This window comes from Galeopterus variegatus, unplaced genomic scaffold (assembly GCF_000696425.1).
Source record: "Galeopterus variegatus unplaced genomic scaffold, G_variegatus-3.0.2 Scaffold2331, whole genome shotgun sequence".
In the NCBI taxonomy this organism is placed as follows: Eukaryota; Metazoa; Chordata; class Mammalia; order Dermoptera; family Cynocephalidae; genus Galeopterus; species Galeopterus variegatus.
Window position 1 is genome coordinate 189,098 of NW_007728442.1, and position 9,771 is coordinate 198,868.

At 39.6% G+C, this 9,771-nt stretch overlaps 1 protein-coding gene across 1 annotated transcript in view; it reads left to right on the forward strand.

Moving 5' to 3' along the window:
* SLC4A1AP (solute carrier family 4 (anion exchanger), member 1, adaptor protein) overlaps positions 1–6,260 on the forward strand; it is a 31,685-nt gene extending 25,425 nt beyond the window's left edge. The window contains exons 10-14 of the mRNA XM_008581340.1: positions 268–505; positions 1,811–1,891; positions 2,582–2,649; positions 4,009–4,078; positions 5,909–6,260. Of these exons, the coding sequence (XP_008579562.1) occupies positions 268–505; positions 1,811–1,891; positions 2,582–2,649; positions 4,009–4,078; positions 5,909–5,958 (507 nt within the window). The 3' untranslated portion in view covers positions 5,959–6,260. The remainder of the gene's footprint in view (positions 1–267; positions 506–1,810; positions 1,892–2,581; positions 2,650–4,008; positions 4,079–5,908) is intronic.
* The last annotated feature ends 3,511 nt before the right edge of the window (positions 6,261–9,771 follow it).

A 9,771-nucleotide genomic window follows, 5' to 3' on the forward strand; every position in this document is an offset into this window, starting at 1 on the left:
GGTACTCACCTGGAATAAATGTTTTAGTTCCATACAAGCTGTTTTGTATTTAATAATGTCTCGACCCTAGAAAATAATAAAGACACTTGTTAAGCGTCCATAGATGGATAAAATTTTACATGAAAGTCTTACTTCTAGTAGACTTCTTTGGGGTTTATCAACCTAGAGAAGTTAGACATTCTAACACATTTAGCTTAACCTCCTTGAAGAGATTTGTCTCTTTTTATCATTATGTAGAACTACTTCATGTTTTTGTTTTCTTCATAGAAGTTACCCCCTAAGCGTCCAGAACTCCCTCCAACTCTAATGAGGATGAAGGATGAGCCTGAAGTAGAGGAAGAGGAGGAAGAGGAAGAGGAAGAAGAGAAAGAAAAGGAGGAGCATGAAAAGAAAAAAATGCAGGATGGAAGCAGTAGGCTGAAGCAGGAAATAGAGCCAGATGCAGCAGTGCAGGAAACAAGTCCTCCCACAGATCTCACATGTGCTAAAGACACAAAAAAACGTGGTAATATCTTTCTTCTCCTTCCTGTGCTATTCAGTGTGGTGATTGCATTAATTGTGGATAGGTTTAAAAAAGCAAAGCCAATTCTTGCCTGTGCATTTTAACTTTGTATATGTGATATGCTGACTTTGTAGTAAAGAAACATACTTTCTTGGTCTTCTTCTTTTTACTGCCAGTCATTATTTATCCCCATTACAATTTAAATTAAGAGCAGGTATACCAAATCTTTTCCAGAATTATAGAAGATTGAAAGCTGTGGAATCTGGAACCACAGCTCCTGTGGAATACTCCTGAGCTGCTGCCACTCTATGAGTTGGAGGGCAGTAGAATAGAGTAGATGATAGGGCTCAGTCAGGTGGTCTCAGGAGAAGTTACTCCTTATTCATTTCTTCCCTATTCCTAAAACAGAGGCTAAGCATAACCGTACTTATTGGACTAAAGTTTCTTAAGAAGGATCATGCCTGGGCCGGCCCGGTGGCGCACTGCTATAGTGTGCCGCTTGGGAAGTGTGGTGGCGCTCCNTACTGGCGACTCTCCTCGTGTCACTGCACTTGGGTGTCTAGCAGGCCGCCTGCACAGTAGCTATGGCTACTGCTGTGGAGTCAAGCCACTTTTGCAGCAACCTTGGCTGTGGCGATGGCTGTGGTTGGCCACCTGCAAGGAAGTGGTGTTTTCAGCATGCTGCTTGCCTGTTTCCCAGCGGGGAATGCTGCCCTCAGCTCCTGCCTAAGGACCCCAGGAGTGCTCTGTTTCTTGCCTACATCTGAGCAGAGCAGGCTGGCCCTCAGCTCCTCTATACATGCTATTTTATAACCTGTTTTTTTCCTGTGTCTTAAAATATTTTTTTAAAATATGATTTTTAATAAAGGGCATAATGGTCCATCACATGCATGTGTCATAATTTATTTAATCAACTCCCAATTGTTAAACATATAGATTAGTTATTTTTGCTATTCTAAACATACTTGTATATAATAAATCTTTGTGCTTATTTCTGATTTTTTAAAAAATATGTTCCTGGAAGTAAAAATTTCTAGGCCAAGGAGTATGTACATTTTTAAGGCTTTTTGTAAGTATTGCCAAAAAGCTTTACTTCAAAGTTGGCTAGTTTTTTAAGTGGAAAATTGGTAGTTCTCTGTTAGACATCTGGAGGCATATTTATTGACAACCTTATTGCAATTGGTTGAAGCTCATAGTAAAACTGAATGATTATTTACGTGCCTAGCTTCTCTTGCTTTTGTTTTTGTTTTCTTGGCTTTGTACCATGAATTAAGTATTAACAATACGCTCTGATACTGCTTTTTATAGAAAACATGTCTCAACTCAGCCAGGTGGAACAAAATAATCAAGAGATTAGCAAAACAACTTCATCACGCAAGGAACCCTCAGGCAAGTAGTACAGCAGACTCCATTGCTGCTCTGCACACAGGTGGCCAGCTGGTTTCATAGAAGAGGGTTTAGCAGCTGACCTGAAGGCAGCACAGAGAATGGTGTTATAGACACTAGGTAGATGCTGCTGCTAGGGCCCTGGACACAACTGGAATATATGAGAGGTCGGTATTTGGTGCCATCCTATTTGCCTTTCTTTCACTCTTCTACCTCCTGGGGTTCCCTCTCCTTGCCCCAGAAAGCACTTAATGGCTTGATGCTTCTCTCTGGCCATGCAATTTTCCATCTCCCAGAGTCAAATATGTGCTATTATGGGAATGAATTCCAAAACTATTAAAAGAAATTGGTTGAAAAGTTGGCTTATTAAAAGGACTGCTTTTCTCTGGTTTTACCTGTAATGGTTAAACTGTGGAATAGTAAAATCAGCCTCATTTTCTTTTACTTTTTCACATAGTGTAGTTATATTCAAGCTTGTAGAATAGCCTTAGGATTTAAAAACTAGAGTTATTAGTGAAGGAAAAATTTTATCTTCTTAACATAGTTTTTACAGTAGTAGAAGGAATTTTTGAGAATTTGATGATCATTGATATGTTTTCTTCAGTAATTATAATGTTCTCTTAGGAGGAATTTTTCCTTTCTATTTTACTTATTCTGAAAATATCTATTGCCACTTTTTTCCCCTTAAATTAGCATCAAAGAATGAATATGAGAAAAGCAGAGATGAATTGAAAAAAAAGAAAGCTTCTGGTCCATGCAAAGTAAGTACTTCACTTCTCTGGAAGTAAAAGTGAATCCCCTTGTCATGGACCACATCCAGAAGAATCTTCAGAGATTGACTTAACTGCTTTCCCAGCAGACTTACCCCCTCTCCTAGAAATCTCAGCTCTTTTTTCTTTTAATTTTTGAATTCTCTATTCTTGTCTCCATCCACCCTGTTCCCTATATTTCTCACATACAGTCTATCTCTTTAATTAATTTCTGGATCTTCATATCTTAGTATGCCATATTTGAATAACATCCATATTTTTCTACTTTTATTACACAAGGTGGAAAGTGATGTACTCCATTCTACATCTTAATTTTTTTTAACCTATCATGGAAATCATTCTGTATCAGTATATTAAGAGTTTCCTACTGTGTGGATATATCCTATTTAACCAGTTTCCTACAGATGGACACCTGGGCTCTTTCCAGTCTTTTATTACAACAGTCCTACAATGGATAACCTTGTGTATACATAATTTTGTATGGAGATGGTAAGCTCCCAGAAGTGGGATTGCTAGGCTATGTCAGGAAGCCCTCAAGACCACCCTCAGGTTAGGTCATTCACAGGAGGATTCACAGGACTCAGCATATGGTTGTACTTGCAGCTATGATTTACTACAGCAACAGCAAAAGGATACCAGGCACAGTCAACAAAGGGAAAGACACATGGGGCAAATTCTTGGGGGAACCAGGCACAAGCTTCCAAAGATCCTTTTGCAGTGGAGTCACACAGGACATGCTTAATTCCCCACATGTCAAGTGTTGCTAACTAGGGAAGCTCATGAGAGACTCAATGCCCAGGATTTTTATTGGGGACTGATCACATAGGCATTCCCTGCCTGGCGTATACCCAAAGCCAGACTCCCAGAAAGAAAGCAGGTGTTCAGCATGAACCATATTGTTTGTACAAACAGTTTAGGCACAGCAAGCCACTTTTATCAGGGTAGTAGTAACCCTCCCGAAATCCAAGTTGCCAGACACCAGCCAAGGTCCAGTCTTGTGAACAGAGTCAAAGGATAGCAGTCAGCCTTGCTCTTTTAATTCTTTTCTGCACCTTGGTCAAAAGGCAAATGCCAAATTTGTAGCATTTAGCACTCATATCTGCAGTATGTTAACTACCCCCTTTTAGAGAGCATCATATCGCTCTCACTGGCTGAAAATCAGCTTGTTGAGGCTTTAAGGAACAAAATATATTAAGGTTTAGAGAAAGAATGCTCCCCCAAATAGTTTACTTATATCAAGATAATTAATGAAATTATTCTCTCTTAGTTTTTGTTTGCTGGCAAGCATAGGGACAATAATTCTTAGAGTTAAAATTCTTTGGAATAAAATAATCTATCTTTTCTTTGCAGCTTCTGCCAACACTTTCTTCCAAATATCCTGAAGATGACCCGGACTACTGTGTATGGGTCCCACCTGAAGGTAGATTGTTTTCACTTTTCTTTTTCTCTGAGTTTATTAATTTATATTTTTAAATAGGTAATATATGTTTAAGGTTCAAAATAAAGTTACAAAAGTATATAGGGAGAAGCCTCCCTTCTGGCAGAACAGGTTGATTAAAAGATCTAAAGAGACATATCAACCAAATACAATCTGTGCACCCTGATTTAATCCTTCTTCAAATCAACAACTGTTAAAAAAATTATTAGCCAGTCAGGTAATTTTGAACACTAGCTGGATATTTGATGATACTAAGAAATTATTGTTAATTTTTTAAAAGTGTGAATGGTATTAAGTTGTTTTTGGAAAAATCCTTATTTTCTAGGAATATATACAGAGATGTTCACAGGTGGAATGGTATCTGGGATTTACCTTAAAGTAATCCAGTGGTGGAGGATAAGGGAATGTATGGGAGGAGTAATAGATAAAGCAAGATTGGCCAAATATTGATCATTGTTAAAGCTGGGTGATGGGTACATAGGGGTTCATTATACTTTTATATTTATTTTGCATGTATTTAAAAATTTTTTTGTTAAGTTAAAGAAAAAAAATTCTTTTGGCTCTGCCTCAGCTACCCAGTTTTTTTCCTCTAAAGACACCAGATATTATAGTCTTATGAATTATTATATATATTATATAAAATGCCTATATATGCAATAAAATACATAATATTTCACCACTTTTTTTACACAAATGGAAGCATATTCTACACCTTACTATTTTGCACTTAGTACTATATGGAGATGCTTCCATGCTATTTATATATTTCTTGTTATGTTTTTATGACAGCATAGTTCTTTTTTATGGTACATTATACTTTTACTTATTTGAATAGTTCCCTCAATGGATATTTGCTGTTTCTAGTCTCTTGCCATTACAAACAACTCTGCAGTGAGTAACCTTTAGCATTTATAATTGTTTAACATGTATAATATATGGAGAGGTGCACCTGTAGAAAAAAAGTATAAAAGTTAACATGCTGTATTAAAGGTATGAACATCTTTAAGATATTATAGATTGCATTCTATAGGGATTGTATCAGTTTTACACTCATATGTACACCCTTAAGGTAGTGTATGAGAAGCTGGTTTCCCCATATGCATATCCCCATATGCTTTTTCTGTGGATGGGTTATCTAATAACTAGTAATCAATAGAAATTTAATTACTAGAAATGTTTGCTTTTTATCTGCTAATGTTAGGGTAGAAGTGAAAAGAGGACCTGTATTGCTAGGGCAATTGTCGGAATCCTGCCAACATAGCCAATTGTATTGCTAGGGCCCACAGACCCTCCAAACCTGTTGTATAGACTGGGTCAGAAACCCATCACCTGCAGGTCCATGAGCTACTTAACAGGAAAAAGATCCTGGGAGCCGTGGGTAAAAATTTTAACAGGCTTTATTCAGATGTATGTAAGCTCAGGTAGCTAGCAGCAGCCTCCCTAGTGACTTCCCAGGGTATCCCAAGGGCACTGTGGATCGCTGTTAGTCCTTTGTACTTAAGTCCAATAACCCAGGAACACCTGGGTGCCCATGCACATGCACAGACAATAGCCAAGGAATACTTGGGCACACATGCATAATTATCATTTACATCAAATGCTCAGCAAATTCCGAACCCCCAAGGGATCCTGACCATTTACTTTTCATTTTCTCTACAGGGCCATATTTTGAAATTGAATACAAAAAGTAAAATTTCTGTTATAGAAGAAACCTCTGTTTTACTTTTTGGCTGGCTGATAGCTGGGTATATTTTCCCTCCTGACTTTGGAAGAGTAAATGTATTTTTTTTCTTTTTTTATACTCTGATCTAGGCCAAAGTGGAGATGGCAGAACCCACCTTAACGACAAGTATGGCTATTGATTCCTTCAGAATCCCAAAGGAAGACCTGTGGACCATGCAACATGGGATATTTGGGATAATATTATCTAGTCAAATGGCCAGAGAAGTTCAGATGATTGTTTGTAAACTCTGGTGACTGGCCTTTTCTTCTGTACTCTTAGCTTCCAAAATTTATCGGCCCATCTGAGTCTCCTGAATTTGGTATTTATGTTTATAAGTGTTTGTTTATGTATGTAAAAAGGGAACCATATATTTTGGGAGTTAGTAAAGTTAAGAGACATGACCCTATTAAAGTGAGAAGACAAAGATGTTCCTAATGTTGATTTAAGGTCACAGCCTCTTTCATTAAGACTTAAGCACTATGCTTTTCTCGGGCAATAGGTTGCTTCTGACAGTTAGGTTGTAGGATTCATTGATAATGCCTCCTCAAATATCTGATGAAATATGAGGTTATGCCATGGGTGTGACTCTGGCTATCCCTGTCATTCTTGGAACTAAAAATAGATTCACAGTGGGGGCTTCCTATTCCCTCCAAGTAATCTTCCCATCAGGTTTGAGAACAAGATACTGACTTATCAGGACATAGTTAACCATAGCATCACCTCATGCACTCCGACTCTGGCTATCCCTGTCATTCTTGGAACTAAAAATAGATTCACAGTGGGGGCTTCCTATTACCTCCAAGTAATCTTCCCATCAGGTTTGAGAACAAGATACTGACTTATCAGGACATAGTTAACCATAGCATCACCTCATGCACTCCGGCACTAGTCCTGATTAAAGTGTCAAGTTAGTAATTTCACCTCTTGTGAAAGGGTACAAATAGGTCATAGATTGAAAAGCTGATGTGTTCTGCCCATTGTGGGACTTCTCACTTCTGTGGAGAGGGGAATAAAGGTTCCTTCCTCCCTGGAAACAGGATGAAATGCAAAATGTCTTATTTCCTCCCCACCCCCATCATTAATACCTCACTTTCATATACAAGAAAGCCCAAGAATGAAGCAAGGTGGGGACCATGTGAGTTGAGTTGAAGGCAGACATAATCAGCAGGAAAGAGACATGCTGTGGCCCAGCTAGAGAGTGGATGAGGCTGATGCTTTCTTAAAATGGGTTATACAGTATGCATGGAGGTAGGCAGGAAGCAGTAATGAGCAATTTCAGTTACTGTGACAGATGCGGGAAGTCTGGTCTGCTAAAAGTGATTTTCATCTCTCAAAAAGAAATGTTGGTGTTATGAGAAACTATTATTTTGGACTTCATTTGGAACAACAGGGGAGAACTGGTTGATGATGTAAAAGTGACAGGAATGTAGGGGCAAACTGACCATGCCATCTTGGATCAAAACAGTGGACAAAGGTCTGAGATCAGTTATCTTCAACAATGAAACTCTATTCATAGAAAATTGTATGTGAGACCCTAATACTTGAACAGATAAAAATATACCTGCTGTGGTTGAAATAGGCACAGGGAGTAGAGACACACACATGTACACATGCATTGCACATGCACACACACACACATGTCCTCTCCTCACACTACTTTCACAATGACCCTGAGGAATCCTAGGGACTCCACAGAGTATAGTCTGCTATAGGAAGGCAGGTTTCTAAATGTTCTGGGAATGGTAGTGTGATCCCTGGTCTAGAGGCACTGATAGTAAATAGTACTCCATATGCCAAAATAAAATCTAAGAATGTAATTTGTACAGTTAACATCAGTGGTTGGTGGGCTTGATTTAAAAGACCTGGGCATAAGTCTTAGCTCCCTTTTACTAAATAGGAGACTGGGCACATAACTTAAATTCCCTGAGTCTTAATTCTGTCATCTGTGAACCAGGGACAACAATGCTTACTGCTCTTCGAATCTCAGATTTGTTCTAAGGATCAAATGAGATAATGTAGGTGGATGTACTTTACAGAGCTTTATAGAAGGTAGTACTTATTACAAAATGGGATAGATCTTAATTAACATCTGTGCCTGACTTTCCTCATCTGTGAAAGAGGAGACTAGATTAGACTAGGGATTCTCAGCCACGGCTGCATATTAGAATGATCTGGAGAATAAAAAAAAGTTTTAATTCCAATACTTGGATTCCACCTCAGACCAACTTAATCAGAATCTCTGAGGTGATCCCCTTTTACAAGCACTCCAGGTAATTCTAATGTGCAGCCCATAGTGGAAAACCTCTAGAGCGCTTTTTATCTGATACAAACTTTTTCTGTTAGGGGTCAGATATTTTAGGCTTTGCAAGCCATACAGTCTCTCCCCCAACTACTTGATTCTGCCAATGTAGTGCAAGTGGCATTGACAATACACAAACAAATGAGTCTGACTATGTTCCAATAAGTATTTATTTTTAAAAAAAGTAGCAAGCTGGATTTGGCCTACAGGCTATAGTTGGCCAACGCCTGCTCTAGACTAATTCATCTTCAAAGTCTTATTTGACTCAAGATGTTCTTTATAATATCTTTAAAAATGTGTGTCCCGGTTCATGGATATTTGAAAAGTTTCTATTCAAAAGGCTAATTTATCCCCTCCTGAATTATATGTTTTGCAGTTTTATGATTGTCATGAATCAAGGTGTATGCTAATTGGTTATGCTAATTGGCTAGGGCAATTGTTGGAATCCTGCCAACATAGCCAGTTGTATTGCTAGGCAATTCATAGCTAAAGCCAGAATGTTTCATTATTTTGGTTACACTAGAATTATCCATTTGTACTATCAGGGCTAGGGCTCACAGACCCTTCAAACATGTTGTACAGACTGGGTCACCAGACCCCTCATGTGCCTGACTGGGTTACTAGACCCCTCACATGTCCGGCTGGGTCACCGGACCCCTCGCATGTCCAGCTGGGTCACCAGACCCCTCACACACAAGTCCATGAGTTAGGTAATTGGGAAAGATCCTGGGAGCCATTGGCAGACGACATGAGCTCAGTCCTCAGCCTCCTCAGCAGCAGTAGCATCAGCAGTGGCAGCAACAGCTTCCAACAGCAGTAACAGCCTCTGTGTGGCCCCCCCAGGGGCATCCTGGGGGGTTGGGTGGGGGCCACCATGGATCAGAGCCACTTGTCCTTTATACTTAAGTCTGATAACCCAGGACACCTGGGTGCACATGTGCAATTACATTAGACAGTAACCAAGGAACACCTGGGTGCACGTGCATATTTGCATCAAATGATCGGCAAGACTCCCAGCCTCTTGAAGAACGCTGACCATTTATCCTCACTTTCCCTATACAAGGTAATACAGTCTCCTTTTCTCAGAAACAAAAGTAAGGTTATTAGTCATTGTTGGGAAGATATAGGAAAATGGTTAGTGCCCCTCAGATGTTCAGAATCTTGCTGAGCATTTGATATAAAAATGCATGTGCGCCCAGGTGTTCCTTGATTATTGTCTAATGTAATTGTGTATGTGCACCCAGGTGTCTTGGGTTATGGACTTAAGTATAAAGGATGAGTGGCTCTGATCCATGGTGTCCTCCCCCGCTCCCCCCAACAGATGCCCCCGGGGGGCCATGGGGAGGCCGCTACCGCTGCTGGAGGCTGGTGCTGCCAGTGCCCCCAGAATGCCCTGAAAGGCTGCTGCCACTGAGAACTGAACTCACATCTGCCAATGGCTCCCGGGATCTTTCCTAATTACCTAGGCATGGACCTGTGTGTGAGGGGTCTGGTGACCCAGTCTGTACAATGGGTTTGAAAGGTCTGAGCCCTAGCCCTAACAATACAAATGGAAACTTAGTATAACTAAAATAATGAAACATTTTGGCTTTAGTTATGATTTGCCTTACTCTGACAATTAGCATTGTCATGTAGCTTTAAAATTGGCGTAGC